The sequence below is a fragment of the Rhinopithecus bieti genome, unplaced genomic scaffold (genome assembly GCF_001698545.2).
Source record: "Rhinopithecus bieti isolate Rb0 unplaced genomic scaffold, ASM169854v2 scaffold_2432, whole genome shotgun sequence".
NCBI lineage: Eukaryota > Metazoa > Chordata > Mammalia > Primates > Cercopithecidae > Rhinopithecus > Rhinopithecus bieti.
In genome coordinates, this window is record NW_016804136.1 from 1,849,406 (window position 1) to 1,873,335 (window position 23,930).

The 23,930-nt window shown below is 44.6% G+C and overlaps 1 protein-coding gene across 1 annotated transcript in view; it reads left to right on the forward strand.

The window, feature by feature from the left end:
- Positions 1–14,717, forward strand: part of VPS8 (VPS8 subunit of CORVET complex) — a 268,413-nt gene extending 253,696 nt beyond the window's left edge. The window contains 2 exon segments of the mRNA XM_017865711.1: positions 10,596–10,676; positions 13,982–14,717. Coding sequence (XP_017721200.1) covers positions 10,596–10,676; positions 13,982–14,131 — 231 coding nt within the window. The 3' untranslated portion in view covers positions 14,132–14,717.
- Positions 14,718–23,930: the final 9,213 nt, after the last annotated feature.

Sequence of the window (23,930 nt, forward strand, 5' to 3'; positions counted from 1 at the left end):
GCTGTTGAATTTTGTCAAAGGCCTTTTCAGCATCTATTCAGATAATCATGTGGTTTTGTCTTTGGTTCTGTTTATATGCTGGATTACGTTTATTGATTTGCATATGTTGAACCAGCCTTGCATCCCAGGGATGAAGCCCACTTGATCATGGTGGATAAGCTTTTGATGTGCTGCTGGATTCGGTTTGCCAGTATTTTATTGAGGATTTTTGCATCGATGTTCATCAGGGATATTGGTCTAAAATTCTCTTTTTTTTGGAGCTGTTCCTGTTCTGCCATCTTGGGCATGCCCCCCTCCACTGTTCTTAAGAACACACCTGGACTGAAATTCTCTATATTCAGTTTCAAGTGAAGTCAGTTCCCTTGGGAAAAGACTAGGAGTTATTTATTTTAGGACCTACTTTTTTCCCAAGGAAAATTTCTGAGCTGGGGCTCTGGAGCTGGGGGTAGGCACAATGGCAAGCTTTTCGCTGACTGTCATCCCCCGGTCTAGTAGTTGAATGCTGTTGGAAGCGGGGAGGGACAGCAGCCTAAGGTGGAGCCTAAGCAGCCCCCTGACCTGCCTCTCCCGGACTCATAAGCCAGGGCAAGGGTGATCAGAGACCAAAGATTTTCAGTGCACAGCCTCCAAGGTAGAGCTTCCATTCCATGAGTAGAGGCTTCTAGAAGAAGGGAACCCCCCATTACCTCTGACTGTACTCACCTAGGACTTGGCTCCAGCAACACGTAGCTGATAGCAGGATGAAAAATACCAAAGTCCTGCTCCTGCTGGGAAGAAAGCCTTCCAGCTGTGGTCTTGGGATAAAGAGAGCCTGCTGTTCTTGGTTGCAGTAGTGTGGAGTTCTGTCTTGCTGAGTTGTGAAGGTGGGGAAGGGAGCAGTCGGTTCAGAAACCATAGTCATCTTTCTTACCAAATTTTCATAGTGTAGGGAGGATAGTTTCTTCATTTGGTCTTTAAATGCTTGGAGTTTTTTTTTTTTTTTTGAGACGGAGTCTTGCTCTGCTGCCCAGGCTGGAGTGCAGTGGCCGGCTCTCAGCTCACTGCAAGCTCCGCCTCCCGGGTTCACGCCATTCTCCTGTCTCAGCCTCCCGAGTAGCTGGGACTACAGGCGCCCGCCTCGTCGCCCGGCTAGTTTTTTGTATTTTTTTGTAGAGACGGGGTTTCACCGTATTAGCCAGGATGGTCTCGATCTCCTGACCTCATGATCCGCCCGTCTCGGCCTCCCAAAGTGCTGGGATTACAGGCTTGAGCCACCGCGCCCGGCCGGAGTTTTTGTTTTATAGTTGTCACCAGTTTTTATTTGGAATTTATCTTAATCCACTTGTATTGCTATAAGGGAATACCCACAGCTGGGTAATTTATAAAGAAAATAGGTTTATTTTGCTCATGGTTCTGTAGGCTGTACAAGCAGCATGTACCAGCATCTGCTTCTGGTGGGAGCCTCAGGCTGCCTCCACTCAAGGCAGAAGGCAAAGGGGAGGCATCATGTCCAGAGATCACATTGTTACCAAGAAAAAGGGGCATTGCTGGCCTGATATGTTAGAAGCCAACACTATGACACTGTGGATGTTTTTTGTTTTGTTTTGTTTTAGAAAAGAACTGCTTTTTATTATAAATTGACTAACAAGAAGACAGGAGTCCAGCTCAAATCTGTCTCCCTATGCTGGTTTTAAGGCAGTAATTTTATTAGTAAAGGTTCAGGGGGTAGATTCTGGGATTAGCAGGTGGTTAGTAGAAAAGAGAAGGTCTGGAAAGTCCTCAGGGACGCATGTTTATCTTTGCATGCTACCCCATGGGTCTCAAGTGCAAGTTTGGGAAGAATTAGTATGAAATACGCAGTAGAAATTGGGCTGTGACATCAGTGAGCTCATTCCGTGCAAACTGCAGTCAGCCATGTTGCTTCCAGCCAATTTCAACCATTTTTTAATCTCACAAGCAGAGGAAGTTTCAGCATTTTAGCAAATTGTTCCTTATCTGCTATATTGCAAACTCAAGAATTTCTGTTAGTCGTAGATCGTTTTTAACTCTTTGGGGCATTGTTTCAGCAACACAAGAGGAGCACCGGGAGAGGGAGGGGAGGGAAGTACCAGGCTCTTTTAAACAACCACCTCTCATGGGAACTAATAGAGTGAGAAATCACTCACCTCCCACCCTCAGGGAAGGCACTAATCTATTCATGAGGGATCCGCCTCCATAGCACAAACACCTCCATTAGGCCCCTCCAACACTGGAGCTCCAATCTCAATACAAGGGTTGGAGGGAACAACATCTAGACTACAGCAGAGCTCCTCAGGCTGTCATGCTAGAAATAGCCTCTCTCCTCATCCATTGGAACAAGCAGTGTTCTGCCTCTGCTTGAAAACCACCTTCTTAGGGCAGGATATTCCATCTTTGGAAGCTGTAACTAAGATAATTCTTCCTTGTAGTAGGTGAAGCCAATTGATCCTGGTCCTTCCCCTGGGACCTACCAAAAACAGCTTAATCCTTCTGTTACAGTGCAGCCTTTCCAGTCCTTAATGCAGCTGAGGTCCTCAATTTCCAGCCCTCGGTGGTCCCTTGTCCAGGCAGAACATCCACAATCCATTTCCTCTATCTTCTCCACGCTATCATACCACATCTTGAGTATTACCATTGTACTTCAGGTGAGGTCATTTTAGAACAAAATGACGTCATTATCTTCCTTACTCTGGAGTCTGTTTCTGTAAATGGAACCAAAAGCACATTAACATTTTAGCAGCCATTTTGCATGGTTGATTAACAATTAACATACTGATATCAAACTCCCGATTCTGTTTACACATGCTATTGATGCATATACCCTTGGTTTCTGGAGCCAAGTGCCAAGCATTGCTTATATTGTTTCAGTTTCTGACCCTTGGGAATCATTTTTTCCTCCCAAGGATAGGGTTCTTTTCCCTTTAAGCCATTGATAAAATATTTGTATATAAAAAAGCCAAGGTTGGTCGGGTGCAGTGGCTCACACCTGTAATCCCAGCACTTTGGGAGGCCGAGGCGGGCGAATCACCCGAGGTCAGGAGTTTGAGACAAGCCTGGCCAACATGGTGAAACCCTGTCTCTACTGAAAAACACAAAAAATTAGCTGGACATGGTGGCATGCATCGGTAATCCCAGCTATTCGGGAGGCTGAGGTAGGAGAATCGTTTGAACCTGGGAGGCGGAGGTTGCAGTGAGCCAAGGTCATGCCATTGCACTCCAGCCTGGTCAACAACAGCAAAACTCCATCTCAAAGGGGAAAAAAAAAGCCAAGGATCGAGCCTTACAGCTCATCATCAGAGACTTAGCTAACATCATTTATTAGCTCCCATGCTAATGCAGCTGAGAGTTAATGGCTGTGGGTTTTGCACTTCTTAATATGACACTTCTGCTTGAGTAGTTGTCTGTTCCCACTCAGATTGTCATATGTGTGTCTTATTATGGGGCTGTGTGTGAGACCACCTCGGTACCAGTAGTTCTCTATACATCCTATGCCCTTTCTATATGGAAGGGAACTCCCTCAGCAAAACAGGAGTTCGCTCATGGCTACCATCTTCTTGGACGTTGAGATTACTGATTGAGTTACAAATGGGCCTTTCCCCTCCAACATGTTTCCTGATGAAGCTTTTAGGCACTTCCCACAATACATGGTAGTTATCTTCTTTCTCTTCAGTATGTGTGACAGAGCCACTAGCAGCCTGTCACTGTGCATTAAAACAACTCAGGAGGCCGTTCTTAATTGCACTGTGCTGAATTATCAGCCATTTGTAAAGGTCATGGGATTTGAACAGAGCTTCATAGATTGTACTGCTCTAATGTGTGTGGTGTTTTCTGTCACTGCAGAGCTTAGCCTTCTGCCTGGACCTCTGTCGCAAATCAATTGTGCCGCCCCTGAAAGCTCCCACGTCTTCATATAGTATCAAACATTGGATTGGGCGTGTTCGGGAAACAGTGGGAATCTCCATTGGCTAACGCAGAAGGGAAGGAGGAGGAGATGAACGTGGAATGTAGGCAGGGGCTTAGCACAGTCTCTGCTGTGGCTGACAAGTCACTGCCTTGGGACTTTTATGTTTTGTTGTTTTCTACAAATATCCTAGTGTGTTCTGGTTAGAATTTACATTTCTTTCATCATAATGTTGAAATTTTGCTCCCTGGTTTTCCATGAAATATCAACTGATGGTGGGTATTATTCAAGACATAATAACACCTCCTTAAAAGAGAGCCCCTACTCTGTGTTGTCAAGCATCTGGATTGTGTTGTCTTCCTTCAGAGACTTGAGGTTTTTCTCTGGCAAGCTATTAATTACTATTAAATCAGCCACATATTTTTGAGGCTTATTTTGAAGTTCTACTAGGGCAGATCCCCAGAGTGTCCCTTTCCCTAGTACACGCCCTGTAACAGTAATCTTTCTGGATTTTTTAAAGATCTTCCTGTACTGACAAAAAGAATATGTAATTATGGAATGGCCACAGTATGCTATGTGGCAAGACTCCAGGTTTGCGCAGGACAGTGGCCCCGGGAAGGGGGTCAGTCTCACTGTCATCCATCTGTGTCCCTGTGCTGTCATTTTCATGCCTGTTTGTAATGGTCCTGCTGTCTGTCCTGGCATCTCGGGATAATGATGACTCGGGAAAATACCTCTGCCACATTGTGGGTGGCAGCATCCAGCAGTGATTTTTTAATGTTTGGGAATTTGAGCTTCCCCTGCCTGTGAGGCAGATACATTGAAATGGCCAACCCTTTCCAACGCTGTCAAGAAAACAGGAAGGTTGTCATGAATTTGACCAAGGAGCTACATTAGTTATCTAAAAATTCAAACTGTATTCTACATTTTTTAATCCATTTTTTTTTAATGTATAATGAGATGATCAGCTTTTGTCACCACAGATTTTCCCCCAAGCTGTTGCCTTTCAAAGCAGGTTGGGCAAGGAGTAGCCAAGCCTATGCAGGAACAGTATATGGGTTTCAAAGACTTTAAACCAATTGGGGGACATTTTCTTTTGTGAGGGAGCAAAACAGGTGACCAGCACCAAACAGAAGATACTTAGGTTTCCTTATCTAATGACACAGCCTTCACCTAGTGCTAACCTTATGATGGGACCACAAAGGATCCCGGTAGGCACTCGGGCAGATGCAGCATTAGCCCCTACAGACACAGACCAGGCAGCCCAGGTTGTCCACGAGCAGCCCATGAAACTATATACATTCAGAGCACCTTATGTTTATCACTAACATGTCATAGTGGGCTTTAGGGTTAGACCCGTTATCAAGAGTTACCGTGTCTCTTACAAGCTGTATTTTAATATGTCTAAACTTCAGTTTCCTCACAGGTAAATTAGAGAAAATAATTTCTCCTTCAATGGGCTAATGTACACATTAAACATAAAAGTAGCTAGCAGAAGGCCAGAGACTAATGGACAACAGGAAATGAGCTTTTTCCATTTCCCTTCCCAGCCCTTTCCTCATAAGAAAGAGCCTTGTAAGGTAGGCTGTGCAGAGATTTTCCCCGTTTGTAGTTGAGATAACTGATATGGGGAATATCAACACAACTAATTAGTGTCAGAGCCAAGTTCAGACTTGTTTCTGTGATGGCAGAGGCGTTCGTGAATGCCTAGTGTGTACCCAAAACGGTTATTACGTTGTATGTGAAGTGTCTCACTGCAGAATGAAGCTTAGTTCTTAACACTGGGCTTTGGTCTAGGCTTCCAAAGTCATTTTTAAGCAGAACACTAATAGCTAGCTATATTTATTTCCATTAGCTGCTCTCTCCTGTCTCCTGGGTCTTTTGTTTATACTCTATAGAATGATGGGATGAGTTTTGAAATGAAAGCAGAATCATGAAGGATCCCCAGAAGGAGGGCAGGTGTCCATCAGTTTCACAGGAGCTTGATTAGGCAGATTGACCCAGGCGAGTCCTACACTGCTCCTCACATAACCTTTTGAGGCCCTTGAAAGTGACTTAGTCGGCTGGGCATGGTGGCTCACCCCTGTAATCGCAGCACTTTGGAAGGCTGAGGCAGGCGGATCACCTGAGGTCAGGAGTTCGAGACCAGCCTGACTAATATGATGAAACCTCATCTGTCCTAAAAATACAAAAATTAGCTGGGCATGGTGGCATGTGCCTGTAATCCCAGCTATTTGGGAGGCTGAGACAGGAGAATCACTTGAACCTGGAAGGCAGAGGTTGCAGTGAACCGAGATCGTGCCACAGCACTCCAGCCTGGGTGACAAGAGTGAAACTCCATCTCAAAAAAAAAAAAAAAAAAGAAAGTGACTTTCATCAGGCTTCTTTCAGACCACTACCGAGAGAATGGCAGATGAGAAGCACCTCTGGAACCGGGCTGTCCCGATTCAGATCTGGGCTCTGCCGCCAGCCAGAGTGACCTTGGCATCTCACTGAATCCCAGGACCTGAGTTTCTTCACCTGTAAAATAACAATAAGAAAAGTACCTACCTCGTAGGGTTTTTGAGATGATTAAATGAGATGATCCATGCTCAGTACTTGTAACAGGGGCTGGCACATGGTCATTACACGATCGATAAAGCGAGCTGCTGCAGCCGGGGAGGGAGAGTTGTTCTCTGTGTCGCATCTGAGAAAACGTAAACCAGCGTTTTTCCCTGTGCTGTGAACGGTCACCATGTTGTTTCTTTTTCATTGTGGTATTGAAGGGCTTGGGTTTTTAAGGTTTTTCAGTTAGCGTTTCAGTCTGTCTCTGTGGCCTCAAGCACTCACCTCCCTTAGAGCTGATCATTCTAGGGTCATGACCACTATAAAAGAATCTCCCGCAGAGACGTTCTGCCACATTTTCCCCTCCTCTCTCTAGGCAGCTTAGCAGCTTGTCTGCCTGTCGCATTATTTCATTACCTCATTCATTATTAGCTGTGACCTACTGAGAGTTTTGAGGCATTAGAGAATGAGGGGCTATGAGGAGTCAGGTTCAATCTGAGAGCAAACTGTGTTGTGGGTGGGAATTTAGAAAAAGTATTTCCTGTTTGCAGAGGGGAAGGAGGTATGTATGTGGCTTTTCCTTTATCTCTGAAGCCAAACTTTGATTTAGGCAAAACGTTTAAATATTAAGGACCTCCAGTGTGAAACAGCTTAAGTGGTGGCAAAAGACTGGCTGAGGCTCTAACAGATATAGGGAAAGATTTGAAAGTGAGATGGAAGGCAGGCAGGGAGAAAAGGGGGAAATAGGCTTCTCATTCCACTCGTCCTACTTCGTCTCCACCTTCATTGCCACCAGAAAATTATAGAAGCGCCTGTAGGAGGCTTCTAGAATACCGAAAAGACATGATTGTGTTACGAATTATACAGAGTGGCCCGTGTCTCTCTCAAACTAGGTTTGATCTTCTCAGGTGTTAGTGTGGAAAGATAATTAGGAAAGGAAATGTTAGGGTTTTGATTTCAGGATCTTAGTAATTGTAGAGAGTAAGAAATGAACAAGCAGAGCTCAGACTTCTGTGACAGTCTGTGTCTTCGAGTATGATTTGGAAGGCTTCGTGTCCAGTATCCCTAGGAGTAGAATCAGCCCTGTTCTTGAGAACTTGGTCTGTAGGGTGGCAGTGGATCATGATTGTTTTCCTATATCAGAGCTTGATATGTTTGTTAAGAGGTCTGTGGCAAGGCACAGTGGCTCACGCCTGTAATCCCAGCACTTTGAGAGGCCGAGGCGGATGGACCACCTGAGGTCGGGAATTCAAGACCAGCCTGACCAACATGGTGAAACCCCGTCTCTACTAAAACTACAAAAAATAGCCAGGCGTGGTGGTGCGCGCCTGTAATCCCAGCCACTGAGGAGGCTGAGGTAGGAGAATCGCTTGAACCTGGGAGGCTGAGGTTGCAGTGAGCTGAGATCACGTCTCTGCACTCCAGCCTGGGCGACAGAGCGAGACTCTGTCTCAAAAAAAAAAGAAAAAAAGAGGTCTGTGGATCCTGAGAGCCCCGGTTTGTTTTCTTCCTTCTAGTAGATATGGTTACTGCTCCCACTTTCACCTTTCACTGAGCTTCGCACTGTGCTGGCAGCCGTGTTAGCCCAACACCCCTCCCTGGGCTCTCAGAGACCCTCAGGACCTCGCTTTCCACTGGATTTACTTTTATGCTGAGTACTACAAGGTCATTTCCAGGGTGGCCACTGTTTCTTCCTCTCATACTTGGTACAGTTTAATTTTTAGCTCGTAACACTGGACTTTGTTACATGGAAAGAAAGAAATTTGCTCTAACAGACAGCAGCAAATGCATTTTTCTGTCTTTCCAATTGGAAAATCACTCCTAACCAGTTTTATCCTGGGGGATTTAGTGGTCTGAGAATACTTTTATGTTTTTAGATGTGAACAGAGATTATGTTCATATTTAGTTGCTCCTCCTTTATTTTTTTGTCTGACCCTAATTTGGCATCTGTAGACGGAAACTGTTATTTCTCTTCAGGGCTGCCATGTGTCTTTGTGACATTACCCCTCATTTGCTTCCGAATATGCAATAAAAGATAAAAGCCATGATTAGGCTCAGTATACATTACTATTTTTCTTGAACCTTCCGTGCCCTAAATCCCTGTTAATCTCGTGGTGCCCACGTCTTCCCTGGATGGTGGAGTGTGGCCGGGGTGGCATTGCCCTTTAATCAATTGGAACATAGAGGAGAGATGTGACCGCCTCAGGTTATACAGGGAGCAGGTAACAGGATTGGAGCCCATGTTTCCTGATTTCATCCCATTGTTCTTTCTAGGGGGGGCACTTCTCTCTGGGAGTATAAACAACACAATCGCAGTAATTACTGCCATTGATTGAGCATCAAATAGATGCTAAGCCCATACATGATGTCTAATTTTCACAACAATTCTGCAAAGTAGAGTTTTATAGATAAAGAAACAGACTGGGAGAAGCTAAATTCCTTGCCTAAAGCCACTCACCTAGTCTTGGGCAGAGTCCAGATTGAGCCCAAGTGTGTCAGAAGCCCTGCCCTGTGTTCTTATTACATGGCAGAGGGTTGGTCACAACTCCAGTGATAAATAGTAAGAAATCGAAAATCTGCATGTCGGCCCTCCCATCCCTTCATTTGATCAGCAGATGATGACTCTGTGGCTGCTCTGTGCAAGCACAGTACTGGGCACTGGTGAGCAAGACAGACAGGGAGCTGACTGTAGCAGCTCTCATTTCCATGAAGTTTTCCCTCTCACGCTCCGCATACCCACTCCTGCACATCTGCCAGCCTCCTTCATTACCCAGTTTTGCCTGTGCATGATGCTCTGATGCCCCCTTCCTTTCTGTTTCTGTAGCCACATCAGGACAAGGGCCACATGACGTTGTCCCCTGGAGACCGGCTCTGTGCGTGGTACCTGTGGGCCTTCCTATGCTCTCTAGTTAGTAGTGCTCAGTGAGAACTTGCAGAGTCCCGTGCATCTACTACGTGTTCTGCGTGCATTACCTTCTTGAATCTTCATAGCCACTTTATGTGGTGTAGCTATAGTCATTATCCCCATGTGAGCAAAAACAAACAAGCAAGCAAAAAGTACCCACCTCAGAGAACTTGCCTAAGATTGTGCTGCTCATAATTGTTAAAGCCAGGGTTTGGGCTTAGGCTGATGAACTCTGGAGTGCAGGCTCTTACCCACCAACCTGTGCAGTGCAGATGCTTGGGACAGGTTCATAATATAGGGCAAAGAAAAACGTCTTTTAACTAATCTTATACATAAACAAAAACACTTCTGAAATCAACTTTTAACTATGGGTATCTCTGAATTGTAAGAAAAGCTAGTGTGTACTGAGCCCTCGCCTGGTACTAGGCAGGCGACACTTTAAATATATATCTCATTTAATTTTTGGTAATCTCAAAAGGTAAGCATTACCCCTTCCTTCCCACACGTGAGGCAGCCGAGGTTTAGAGAAGTGAGGTGACTTGCCTAAAGTTACATAGCAGGTTACTGTCAGAACCAGTATCCAGATTCTCCTCTGACTCCAAAGCCTATGGCCGCCTCCCCCAGGATCCCATTTCTTCTCTCTGCATATGAGTTGGATCAGGTCCACTGAGAGGAAAACCGCAGTTTGGCAGGTTCCACCACAGTAACAGGTGGAACAAAACAAGGCTGCTGTAAGAGCAGGCTAGACCGGCCCTTTTCCCAAAAGTAGCAGATGAATCTTGCAACCCCATAGGTGGCTACAAGCTTTATAATGAAACAGGGAGAGGATGAGATTTTTAAATGACAGTGGATCTCCTGTTACCAAGACAGAGAAAAGGGGTATCCTTGCTGGCCATGTGAAGTGATGGACATGGGAATGCAAGGCTGGAAGGAACTAACTAGCTCTGCGTAGTGATGCCAAAGAGGGATCAAGAAACCTGAAAGGAACCTGTACATACGGGACATTTGGAGACTCTATTGGGAAAAGGGTCCACAGACAGGTCAACCTGCAGCCACACACCAAGGAGAGTTCTTAGGGGACGTGCCAATTTCTAACTCATGTTCAGCATATATGTCACTAATTGCTGATAGCACGGATTGTTTTCAGAAGAATGAAGGAAGCACCATATTCTGCTTCAGCATCGTGTAGAGCACATTCAGAGACTGCCTAGCCACATAATGTTAATCGTATCAGTTTTTATTTTTCAGGGAACCTCAGAACCTGTTCTGGATCCACAGCAAATCCAAGCATTTGATCAGCTTTGCCGTCTCTACCGAGGAAGCTCCAGGGTAATGTTTGCGTGGTTGTTTATATTTTAATTTCCCTATTTATAATTTACTGCTTTAGAAAGGCAGTGTCTTGGAACCTCTCTCTAGCCTCCTCCTAACCTGGAAGGTGCCCTGGCATCCCTGTTATGGCTACATGGACAACAGACCCTGGCCCCAGGGAGCACTCAGAGCTTGGCAAAGAGAGCAAAGGAAGTGGAAAGCTGTCTGTCCCTTCCTACCATGACCTGTGAGGACATAGAAGGGCTTCTGTGTTTGACCTCCCTCCAGAGAGAGCAGGCCAGAAGGCTGATCCCAGGAGGGCTTTGCTTAGGATATGGATAGGTGCCCAATCTGTCCGAAGCCCTAGACCCTCCTGGGCATCTGCATTGGTTGAATTAGTTTTGGCCATGAAAGACAAATGCAAAGTAGTAGTGGTTTAAGCAAGAGAGAAGTGTAACTGCAGCCAGCCAGGGCACATCCACGCACCTCCCTCCAGCTTTCGTGTGTCTTGTGCTCTGCCTTCCTTAGCACGTGACTTAAACTTGTGTGGTTCAACCTGGTTGCTCCCGCTTACCTCCACTGTCTAGAGTTTAGACCCATGACCACGCCTCGCTGCAATGACTGGGAAAATTGGATTTTATTCCAAAAGACCTCAGGCTACAATTCTTGGTCTACTCTAACTGGGGAAGAAGAGTACAGACTGGAGGGCTTCTAGCAGTCGCTACTACCACATCAGACCAGGTGTCCCCCAGGCACTTCAGAAGCATACTTATCGCTTTCTCGACCTGTTCTTCGCACCTGGTGCCTGCCTCAGGAACGACACCTCTGTCTTCCAGCCACCCAGAGCAGAGACCTGGCAGCACTAGGCTCACCCCTCCCCTTCCTTCCACCCAACTGGGGACATCCTGTGGGATCTTCTCTACTAATCCCCTTTTGCCACTACCCCCAGTGGGGCCTCCTTATCACTCACGGAGGCCACTGCAGGTCTTCTGATTGGCTAGAAACCCTTCTGTCCCTTCTCCATGCTGCTGCCTGGCTACCCTTTCTAAACCCAAATGTGTCATGCCCTTGTTTACGACACATTCTGAATCTCCACCACCTAAAGAATGAGTCCAAACCCTAACATCTTCTCCACTCCCCAGATCACACCTCAATTCTAGCTGGTCCCATTTGTTTCTGAGCTTATCTCAAGCTTGTGCAAACTGCTGTGTCCTCTGCTTCTCTACCTGGGCCCCCTTCACGCACTCCCCATTCTTAGGCAGAACCTACTAGGTTACTTGGCAGCCAGAGTAAAAAGTGGTGTTGCTTCTTTGAGAGTTGGTCTGGGCAGAGCTTGTTATTCCAGGAAGCTTCTCCAGGGGTCTCCTGGATGCAGTCCAGCAGCTTTATTGAACTGGCCTCACCCCCATCCCTTTCCAGCCTCAGCCAAGCTCTGCCCCAAGAGTTGAGTTTCTGGGGCCTTCCAAGGAGGTTCTTCTGCTTCAAACTGTTGAGCTCTGATTTAGGGCTCATTGATTTCCAGATCACAAAGTTACCAAAGTAGAACACAAAAATACCTCTTTTCCTGGGAAATATATATATATTTTTGCAATTGATCTTCCCACCTCACAGTGTCAGAATGTGAAAGCATTGAGTTGAGCATCTGTTGCCCATTCTGTTCAAGGCATCGTACATAACGGTCATTGCAGAGAACGTCGCAGGCTGGTGAGCAACTGAGAGGGTTATGGAAGAAAGGAAGTGGCACAAAGTGGACTCAGACAGAGCAAGGGACATCTCTTGGCCCCTGGCGTATTGCTTGAGTGGGCCTGCTCAGTAACTTGCAGTTAGAGCTTGAGTCAGAGTTACTGAGTTGTAAATGACACCACACATGTGTCTCTGGCCAGGACCTGGATTACTTTTGATAAATTGACACTTAGAACTTAGGGGCCTTTAGATGTCTTCCCAGTTACCACAGCCACTGGTACTGAGTTTTCCACAGAAGTGACACATGGACACATGTGAGCTTGTGAGGGAAAAACCCTTTGCCAGAGGTCGGAGGGCACCTCAAAAACATGGTGCCTGGCGGGTGAATCCCACATCGCTACTCACTGCTGGTGACCGAGGGCAAGTCACTTCTCAGGCCGCAGGGTTTCTGCCCCAGAGGTATGTTGTGAAGGATGAGAAATAACACACGTCAAGGACCTAGCAAAATGCCTATCATGGAAAGACACTGGATGCAGTCACGAGAGGCTGTTAGACATCCCCTCGGACTCCTGGCGTGTTTAGTAGACACAGACAGGGCTGCCCTGAGGAGTCTGATGGCCCACTTGTCTCAGCTGTGAGCTCTCCATGGGCCAGGCTTTCACTGGCCTCCATGTGAGCCTGCACAGGGTCCCTTAGAGTATTGGTAGTGGGACATGGTGGCCCATCCCACAGGTCCCAACTGCTGTTATTAGGGACCGTATTGACCTGGGCTTGTGGGGTGGAAGTTAACTCACAATGTTCTGGGAAGCAACAGGCAAAGACCCTAATCAGTCAGGAAGTCTAAGGACCTTGGGTGTAGAATTCTTGTCTCCTCTGACCTTCAGGGGTACCTCAAGAGCCAGGCTGCCAGCTCCCTGCTTTTGCAGAAAGCCTCTTTAGGTGAAAGGGATGGTCCCCCCGAGGGGCAGAGCGCTGGCATCCCAACAGGCCGACATTAGCGTCTCCTCCTACCCTTCTATCCTCCTCGACAGTTCTTCCAGAATTGAGCCACTGACAGAACAAGGGTACTGCTAATGTCATTGGTGGGAATAAGGAAGCTGGGAGCAGGGAGGACTCACTTGAAGGAGAAGGTAGAATCCAGGGGTTCCACTCTGGAGCCCCTGAGTTTGAGTTGGCAGAAGAGAGGTCAGAGTCAGTGGTCATAATTAGTCATTCACCCCCAAGGAGAGTGCACCAAGGTGGAGAGCCTGGAATGAGCAGAGCTGAGAACAAGCTCCTCTGCACAGGGCACGTCCACAGGGAGAAAAGGGCGGCAGCAGGGGCAGCTGGAGAAGCCCTCAGCGCAGGGCCAGCCCAGGGTGGGAGAGCTCTCCAGTGCCAGGGAGAGCACAGTTTGTATGCCCTTGGGAGCGAACCAGTCCAGTCTCATTATTGAATGAGGAAATTAAGGCCCTAAAAAATGAAGTGAACTTCCCCAAAGTCACACTGCCAGTTTGTGATATATGGACCTAAGATCCAGACCGTGCATGTTACTACTCCTGCGACATAGCACTGTCTCTCATGTACCTGAAGCAGTGGATTCAGGAGCCTCTTTTCCCTCTGCTTTCCACAAACCTTAGCTGATGTGTGTCCTTCCTTTGCAGCTGGCTCTTCTCACGGAACTCTCCCAGAATCGCAGCAGCGAGAGCTATAGGCCATTCAGTGGCTCGCAGAGTGCTCCTGCTTTCAACAGCATCTTCCAGAATGAGAACTTCCAGCTGCAGCTCATTCCCCCACCTGTGACTGAGGATTGATGACTCTGTGGAGCCTAGCCCAGGAGAACCAGAGATGATCCCAAGGCTGCTGGAGAGAGACCCCGCCTCTGGTGGGCTTGGCCTCCACCACCTCCCACGCTTCTGAGAAGAGGTTCCAAATTGGGATCCTGTGCCCAGAGCGTCCACAGCACCATTCCCAGCATAGACTCCCAGTCTTCTCCACATTGTTGTCATGGCGTCAGTTCACCAGACTCCTTGATTTTGTTTTGCCTGTTAAGCAAAGGAATGTCACATACCTCTGTCCAGCTTTTTAGGAAACACATTTTGCCTATTGGGACTTTTTCCATTTGACCTGAAGCCTAGAAAGTAGATGGAACTCACACAAATGGCATTCCCGAGTCTGCTGTACTCCGTCTCCTCCAGCTGCTGGATAATACAGAGGAACTTCAACTTCTACAGGGAATAGTGGTTGGCCAGGCTGCAGTATAACTGAAACATGCCTTGGAGAGAGCAGAGACACTGTGGGGGCCAGGGCCATCTCCCTTTTAATGTGTTCGTGTTAAAACCTATTTGAGTATAAGACTTGCCCTTTCTAACAATAAATGCTCTGTGTTTAAGTTCTGCAGGTCTCCTGGCTGGCTGGCTCAGGCTGTCAAGTCATAGAGGACATTTAGAGCCCTGTTGTCACAATTTTATTAGCTCGAAGTCAGGAATCCTGACTGTGACAACCCTCCTTAATTCAGATAAGCAGCTCCATCGTCAGCTCTATTCAGAGCAGCCCAGCCACCCAAATGCTTCTGTGACAGGGGCTGGGCTGCCAACGAGAATAGTACTTAATTCAGTTTTTAGCCATGGGACTTCATATATCATTGAACCAGCCACCACAGGAGGTCGCCACACCCAGAGACCTAGGTTTCCACCTTACATACTCAGATGATCCTTTTCTCAGCGCACTGAAATGATCAGGCTCTCATGGACTGATACTAACCAAACCCACAGGAAATAGATACATAAACTAGATACAATTTTTTTTTATTATTTTATTTTATTTTTTGAGACAGAATTTCACTCTTGCTGCTCAGGCTGGAGTGCAGTGGTGCTGTCTTGGCTCACTGCAACCTCCGCCTCCCAGGTTCAAGTGATTCTCTTGCCTCAGCCTCCTGAGTAGCTGGGATTACGCCCACTCACCACGCCCAGCTAATTTTTTAATTTTTAGTAGAGATACGGTTTCACCATGTTGGCCAGGCTGGTCTCAAATTTCTGATCTCAGGTTATCCACCTGCCTTGGCCTCCCAAAGTGCTGGGATTACAGGCATGAGCCAGTGCACCTGGCCAATACAAATGTTTAACCCTTAAATAGAAAATAGATCTTGTTTCTGCCATGTACTACCTATAACCAACAATCAGTTAACCTCTCTAATCCTCTGTTTCTTTATAAACAGAACTGTTATGAAGATGAAACAATACATGTAAATGTTTGCTGTGTGCCGCTCAGGCGCATGGCACATACCCCAGAAACGCAAGCTTGGCTTTTATTATATAACTTCTCCCAAGACCTGGGCTACAAGGGTACTGCTTCCTGATGAAGGTGCCAGGATATAAAATTGAGGGAAGTGGTTAAACCATTAAGTCATCACCGTTTGGATGCCTGCCACAGCTATGTGACAGTCTCAAGCCGTTTACAGGTGAGAAAGCTGAGGCTCAGAGGTGATAAGTAATTTCACCAAGGTGTCATACCGAAGAGCTAGCAGAGCAGGTAGAATTCGGAGCTGTGATTCCAGAGCCAGTGATGCTTCCTGCCCCAAGTTATGTATCAAGAGATTTCTCATTGAGCCTAAAATTAAGGCCAGAGGAACTTGATATTCTCAAAGCAAAACTCAGTTACTCCCCTTCTTCTTTTATCGTGTAAAGAACTAAGGCAAAAGGAGTATTCAGTATAAAAATGTACATTGTGACATCAAAAACATGAAATGTATGTGGGAGGGGTGAAGTAAAAGCAGAACTTGATGCAATCAAAATAAAGTTGTAATAAGTTTAAAATAGCCTGTTATAAACTAAGATGTTGGCCGGGCGCAGTAGCTCACACTTGTAATCCTAGCACTTTGGGAGGCCAAGGAGGGCGGATCATGAGGTCAGGAGTTCAAGACCAGCCTGGCCAAATGGTGAAACCCTGTCTCTACTAAAAATACAAAAATTAGCTGGGAATGGTGATGCGTGCCTGTAATCCCAACTACTTGGGAGACTGAGGCAGGAGAATTGCTTGAACCGGGACCTGGGAGGCAGGGGTTGCAGTGAGCCGAGATCATGCCACTGCACTCCAGCCTGGGGTACAGAGCGAGATTCCATCTCAAAAAAATAAATAAGATGATTTATGTAAGCTTCATGGTAACTACAAAATAAGAAATTATGTAGATAAAAAGCAAGGAATAAAAGTATACCATTAGAGAAAATCATCTAATCAGAAAGAAAGCAAAAGAGGAAGAAAGGAACAAAGGATCTACAAAACAATGAACAAAATTGCAGTGATAAGTCCTTACCTATCAATAATTACCTTGAATGTGAATAGATTTGCCAATCAAAAGAGAGTGGCTGATTGGATTAAAATAGGATCCAACTATATGCCACCTAAAAGAGACTCAATTCACCTTTAAGGACACACGTAGCTTGAAAATGAAAGATGGAAAAAGATACTCTGTGCAAAGGAAACCAAAAGAGAGCAGGAGTAGCTGTACTTCGATAAAATAGACTTTAAGCCAAAAACTGTCAAGTGAGACAAAGTTATATAATAATAAAGGGATGGATGCATCAAGAACATGTAACAGTTGTCAATATATATGCATCCATTATCAGAGCACCCAAATCTATAAAGCAAATATTAATAGATCTGAAGAGAGAAACTGAAATACAATAATAGGGGACTTCAACAAGGGACAGATTTTCCAGGCAGAGAATCAATAAACACTGGACTTGAATTACACATTAGACCAAATGGACCTAACAAACATACACAGGACATTCCATTCAACAGCATGAGAATACACATTTTTCTCTCAAGTGCACATTGAACATTCTCCTGGATAGACCATATTTAGGCCACAAAGCAAGTCTTAACAAATTTAAGATTGAAAATCATAACATATTTTTTCTGACCACAATGGTATGAAACTAGAAATCAGTAATAGGAATTTTAAGAAGTTCAGAAATCTGTGGAAATTAAACAACATGTTCCTAAACAACCAAGGGGTCAAAGAAGAAATAGGAAAATTTAAAAATATCTGGAGACAAATGAAGATGGAAACATCCCATAAAAATATCATTTATAGGCCAGGCGCGGTTGCTCAAGCCTGTAATCCCAGCACTTTGGGAGGCCAAAAGGTGGGCCGATCACAGTCAGGAGCGTCGAGCCATCCTGCGCGTAACACAAGTGAAAAAACCCGTCTGCCAACTTAAAAAATACAAAAAACTAGCCTGGGCGAGAGGTGGCGGGGTGGCCTGTAGTCCCAGCTACTCGGAGGAGGACTGAGCAGAGAAGTGCATGCCGACCCGGGAGGCGGAGCTTGCGAGTGAGCTGAGATTCCGGCCACTGCACTCCCAGCCTGCGGCCGACAGAGCGCAGGACTCCGCTCTCAAAAAAAAAAAAAAAAAAGAAAAAAAAAAAAAAGAATAATATATATATCTATAGTATATATTAGTTATATATAAATTTATGGTATGTGGGGCAAAAGCAGTTCTAAGAGGAAAGTGTATAGCAATGAAGTCCTACATCAAGAAAGAAGAAAAACTCCAAATAACCTATTGGCATAACAACTTAAGGAACTATAAAAAGAACAGACTAAGCCTAGAGTTAAAGGAAGAAAATAATAAATATCAAAGCAGAAATAAATGAAATAGAGACTAGAACTAGAGAAATAATTTTTAAAAATCAGTGAAATTAAGAGGGTTTTGTTTGAGACAGGCTCTTGCTTTGTCACCCAGACTGGAGTGCAGTGGCACAATGACTGCTCACTGCAGCCTCACCCTTCTGGGCTCAAGCAGTCCTCCCTCAGCCTCCCGAGCAGCTGGAACTACAGGCGCATGCTACCATGCCCAGCTACTGTTTTTTGTTTTGTTTTGTTTCGTTTTGGATGAGGCAGGGTCTCACTGTGTTACCCAGGCTGGTCTCAAAAGACTCCCGGCTCAAGTGATCCTCCCACCTCGGCCTCCCAAAGTATTGAGATTACAGGTGTGGACCACTGTGCCTGGCCAAGAGTTGGTTTTTTGGAAGGATAAACAAAATCAATAAACCTTTAACTAGACTAAAAACAAGAAGACTCAAAATCAGAAATGAAAGATAAGACATTACAACTGTAAGAAGGATCATAATAGATGACTGTGGACAAGCATATGTGAACAAATTGGATAGCCTAGGAAAAATAGATAAATTCCAAGACACGTATACCACCTACCAAGACTAAATCACGAAGAAATAGAAAACCCAAACAGAACAATAATAAATAATTAGATTGTATCAGTAATTTAAGTCTCCCAACAAAGGGAAGTCCAGAACCAAATGGCTTCTCCACTGAGTTCTACCTACCATTTATAAAATAATTAGTACCAATTCTTTTCAAACTATTACAAAAAATTGAAGTGGAGGAAACTCTTCCTAACTCATAAAGCCAGCCTAAACCTCACACCAAAACCAGCAAAGGGCTCTATAAAAAGAAGAAAATTATAGGCCAGTATCCCTCATGAACATAGCTGCAAACATCCTCAACAAAATACTAGTTAAGTAGGCTGGGCATGGTGGCTCATGCCTGTAATCCCAGCACTTTGGGAGGCCAACACAGGTGGATTGCCTGAGGTCAGGAGTTCGAGACCAGCCTGGCCAACATGGTGAAAGCCTGTCTCTACTAAAAATACAAAAATTAGCTGGGCATGGTGGCGCATGCCTGTAGTCCCATCTACTTGGGAGGCTGAAGCAGGAGAATCGCTTGAACCTGAGAGGTGGAAGTTACAGTGAGCCAAGACTGCACCACTGCACTCCAGCCTAGGTGACAGAGTGAGATTCTGTCTCAAAAAAAAAAAAAAAAAAAAAAAAACCAACAATACATCAAAAAGATTATAAAGATAATACACCATGATCAAGTGGGATGTATCACAGGAATACAAGGATGGCTCAGCATATGCTGATCAATAAACATGATACGTGACATCAATAGCATGAAAGACAAAAACTATATGATCATCTCAATACCTGCAGAAAAATCATTTGATGAAATTCAGTATCCCTTCATGATTAAAAAAAAAAAAAAAAACCTCAATAAGTTAGGTATAGAAAAAAAGCACCTCAACACAATTAAGGACGTGTATGACAAACTCACAGCTAACATCATACTGAACAAGGAAAGACTGAAAGCTTTTCCTCCAAGAAATGGAACAAGACAGGGATGCCTAACTCTTACTAATTATTTTTTTTTTTTTTTTTTTTTTTGGACGGGGTCTCGCTCTGTCGCCCAGGCGAGAGTGCAGTGAGCGGGATCTCGTCTCTCATGGCAAGCTCCCGCGCTCCTTGGGTTTTTTTACGCCATTCTCCTGCCTCAGGCTCCCGGAAGGTAGGGTGACTACGGCGCCGCCACCCGCCCGGCTAGGTTTTTTTTATTTTTAGTAGAGAACGGGGTTATCACCATGTTACCAGGGAGGGTCTCGATCTCCTGACCCTTTGTGATCCGCCGTTCTCGGCCTCCCAAAGTGCTGGGATTACAGGCTTGAGCCACCGTGCCCGGCCCTACTCTTACTACTCTTATTCAACATAGTATGGAAGTCCTGTCCAGAGCAGTCAGGCAAGAGAAAAGAGGAAGTCAAATTGTCACTCTTTGCAGACAACACAATCTTATAAATAGAAAAACCTAAAGACTCTAGCAAAAAACTCACAGAACTGATAAATGAATTCAGTAAAGTTGCAGGATACAAAATCAACAGCAAAAATCAGTAGTGTTTCTCTACACCAATAACAAACTAGCTGAAAAATAAATCAGGACAATCCCATTTACAACAGCTACAAAAAATAAAAACAATCTAGGAATAAATTTAACCAAGGAGGTGACAGGTCTCTACAAGGAAAACTAGAAAACACTGATTAAAGAACTTGGAGATCAGGTGCAGTGGTGGCTCATGTCTGTAATCCCAGCACTTTGGGAGGCCGAGGTGGGAGGATCACTTGAGCTCACAAGTTTAAGACCAGCCTGGGCAAATGGCAAAACCTCATTTCTACCAAAAACACAGAAATTAGCCAGGCATGGTGGCATACCCCTGTTGTCCCATCTAAAAGGGAGGCAGAGGTGGGAGGATGGCTTAAGCCCAGGAGGTGGAGATTGTAGTGAGCTGAGATGGCACCACTGCACTCGGCCTGGGTGATAGAGCCAGACCTTGTATTGGGGGTGGGGGGCGGGGAGAAAGAAAGAGAAAGAAAAAACAAAAAAAGTAGAAGGAAGGAAGAAAGAAAGAAAGATACAGAGAAAAAAGAAAAATAAAAGAAGTTGGAGAAGACACAAATAGATATCCCATGATCATGGACTAGAAGAATTCACATTTCTAAAATGACCATATTACCCAAAGCAATCTACAGATTCAATGCAGGCCCTATCAAAATACCAATGTCATTCTTCATTGAAATAGAAAAAAAAAAATCTTAATATGTGTATGGGACACAAAAGACCCTGAATAGCCAAAGCAATTCTGAGCAAAAAGAACAAAGTTGGGGATTCACACTACCAGACTTCAGAATATTCTACAAAGCTATAGTAATGAAAACACCATGGCACCGGCATAAGAATACACATAGACTGAATAGAGAACCTAGAAATCAATCCATGTGTATGCAGCCAACTGATTTTTGACAAAGACACCACATACACTTACTGGGAAAGGACACCCTCTTCAGTAAATGGTGCTGGGAAAACTGTATAGTCATATGTAGAAGAAAGAAACTAGACCCCACCCCTCTATACAAAAGTCAACTCAAAACGGATCAAAGACCTCAATGTAAGACCCAAAACTATAAAACTACTAGAAGAAAACATAGGAGAAACACTTCAGGACATTGATCTGAGAATAGATTTTATGACTCACAGGTGACAAAGCAAAAATAAATAGGATTATTTCAAACTAAAAAGTTTTTGCACAGCAAAGGAAAAAATCAATAGAGTGAAAAGACAGCCTACAGGATGGAAGAAAATATTTGCCAACTGTTCATCCAACAGGAGTTTAATATCTATATCCAGAATATACAGGCCAGGTGTAGTGGCTGACACCTGTAATCCCAGCACTTTGGGAGGTTGAAATGGGTGGATCACTTGAGTCCAGGATTTTGAGACCAATATGGTGAAACCCTGTCTCTACAAAAAAAAATACAAAAAGTTATCCAGGCATTGTGGTGTGTCCCTGCAATCCCAGCTATTCAGAAGGCTGAGGTGGGCAGATCACCTGAGCCTAGAAGGTTGAGGCTGCAGTGGGCCATGATCATGCATGCCACTGCACTCCAGCCTGGGTGACATGGCGAGGCCCTGCATCACAAAAAAAAAAAAAAAAAAAAAAAAAAAAAAAGAAAAGAAAAAGAGAAAGAAAGAGAGAGAGAGAAAGAAGAAAAGAAAGTAAAAAAAAGAATATACGAGAAACTCAAACATGTCAACAGAAAAAAAATTTTTTTGTAATGAGCAAATAATGTGAACAGGGATTTCTCAAAAGACATCTATAGCCGCAGATAGATGATGAAATGCTCAATATCACTAATGATCAGGGAAATGCAAATCAAAACCACAGTGTGGTATCATCTCACTCCAGGATGGCTATGATCAAAAAGACAAAAAATATAAAATGCTGACAAGGAAAGATGTGGAGAAAAGGGAACTCTTATATACTGTTGGTGGGATTGTAAACTAGCACAGCCACTATGGAGAACAGTATAGAGCTTCCTCAAAAATTACAAATAGAACTATCATATGATCCTGCACTGCAATCCCACAATGTGGCACTTATCCAAAGGAAAGGAAATCAGTATATTGAAGAGACATCTGCACCCCGATGTTTATTGCAGCATTATTAGCAATAGCCAAGATATGAAATCAACCTTAGGTGTCCAACAACAGATGAATGGATAAAGAAAATGTGGTATATATGCACAATGGAATATTAACCATGAAAAAGAATGAAATCCTGTGATTTACAGCAACACAGATGGAGCTAGAAGACATTATGTTAAGTGAAATAAGCCAGGAACAGAATGTTTAACACCGCATGTTCTCACTCATATGTGGAAGCTAAAAAAGTTGATCTCATAGAAGTAAAAAGTAGAACAGAAAATACCAGAGACTGGGAAGAGTAGGGGGAAGAGGGGAATAGGGAGAAATTTTTTTAAAGGATACAAAATAAATAACAGGAGGAAAAATTTCTAGTGTTCAGCACCACTGTAGGGTGACTATAGTTAATAATATAGTCTCAAATAGCTACAAGAAGGATATTGGATGTTCCCAAAACAAAGAAATGATAAATGTTTGAGATGATGGTTATGCTAATTACCCTGATTAGATCATTGCACATTATATGTATTGAAACGTTACTGTGTACCTGATATGGTTTAGCTCTGTTTCCCCACCCAAATCTCATGTTGAATTGTAATCCCCAGTGTTGGGGGAAGGACGTGGTGGGAGGTGACTGCATCATGGGCACGGATTCCCCCCCTTGCTGTTGTGATAGTTCTCACAAGATCTGGTTGTTTAAAAGTGTGTAGCACTTCCCTGTTCACGCTCTCTCCTGCCGCCATGTGAGGAAGTTGCTTGCTTCCCCTTTGCCCTTCTGCCATGATCATAAGTTTCCTGAGGCTTCCCAGCCATGCTTCCTGTAAAGCCTGCAGAACTGTGAGTCAATTAAACTTCTTTTTTTTTCATAAAGTACCCAGTCTCAGGTAGTTCTTTATAGCAATGTGAGAACAAACTAATACAGAAAATTGGTACTGGAGAAGTGGCGCATTGCTATAAAGATACCTGAAAATGTGGAAGGAACTTTGGAATTAGGTAACAGACAAAGGTTGGAACAGTTTGGAGGGCTCAGAAGAAGAAAGAAAGATGAGGGAAAGTTTGGAACTTCCTAGAGACTTGTTGAATGGTTTTGACCAAAATGCTGATAGTGATATGGACAATGAAATCCAGGCTAAGTGGTCTCAGATGGAGATGAGGAACTTATTGGGAACTGGAGCAAAGGTCACCTCAAAAGTGACTTTCTGTGCTTTAGCAAAGAGACTGGCAGCATTGTGTCCCTAACCTAGGTATCTGTGGAACTTTGAACTTGAGAGAGATAATTTAGGGTATCTGGCAGAAGAAATTTGTAAACAGCATAGTGTTCAAAATGTGGACTCGTTGCTTCTAAATGCCTGTTCTCATTTGCATAACCAAAAATAGCTTGCATTTAAAAGGGAAGCAGAGCATAAAAGTTTGGAAAATTTACAGCCTGACCATGTGGTGGAAAACAAAAACCCATTTTCTGGAGAGAAATTCAAGCCAGCTGCAGAAATTTGCATAAGTAAAGAGGAACTGAAGTTAATAGCCAAGACAATAGGGAAAATGTATCTAGGGCATTTCAGAGACCTTCACAGCAGCCCCTCCCATCACAGGCCTGGAGGCCTAGGAGGGAAAAATGGTTTCCAGAGCCAGGCCCAGGGACTCCTGCTCTGTGCGGCCTCAGGACATGGGGCCCTGCATCCCAGCTGCTCCAGCCATGGCTAAAAGGAGCCAAGGTACAGCTTGGGCTGTTTCTTCAGAGGGTGCAAGCCCCAAGCCTTGGCATCTTCCATGTGGTGTTGGGC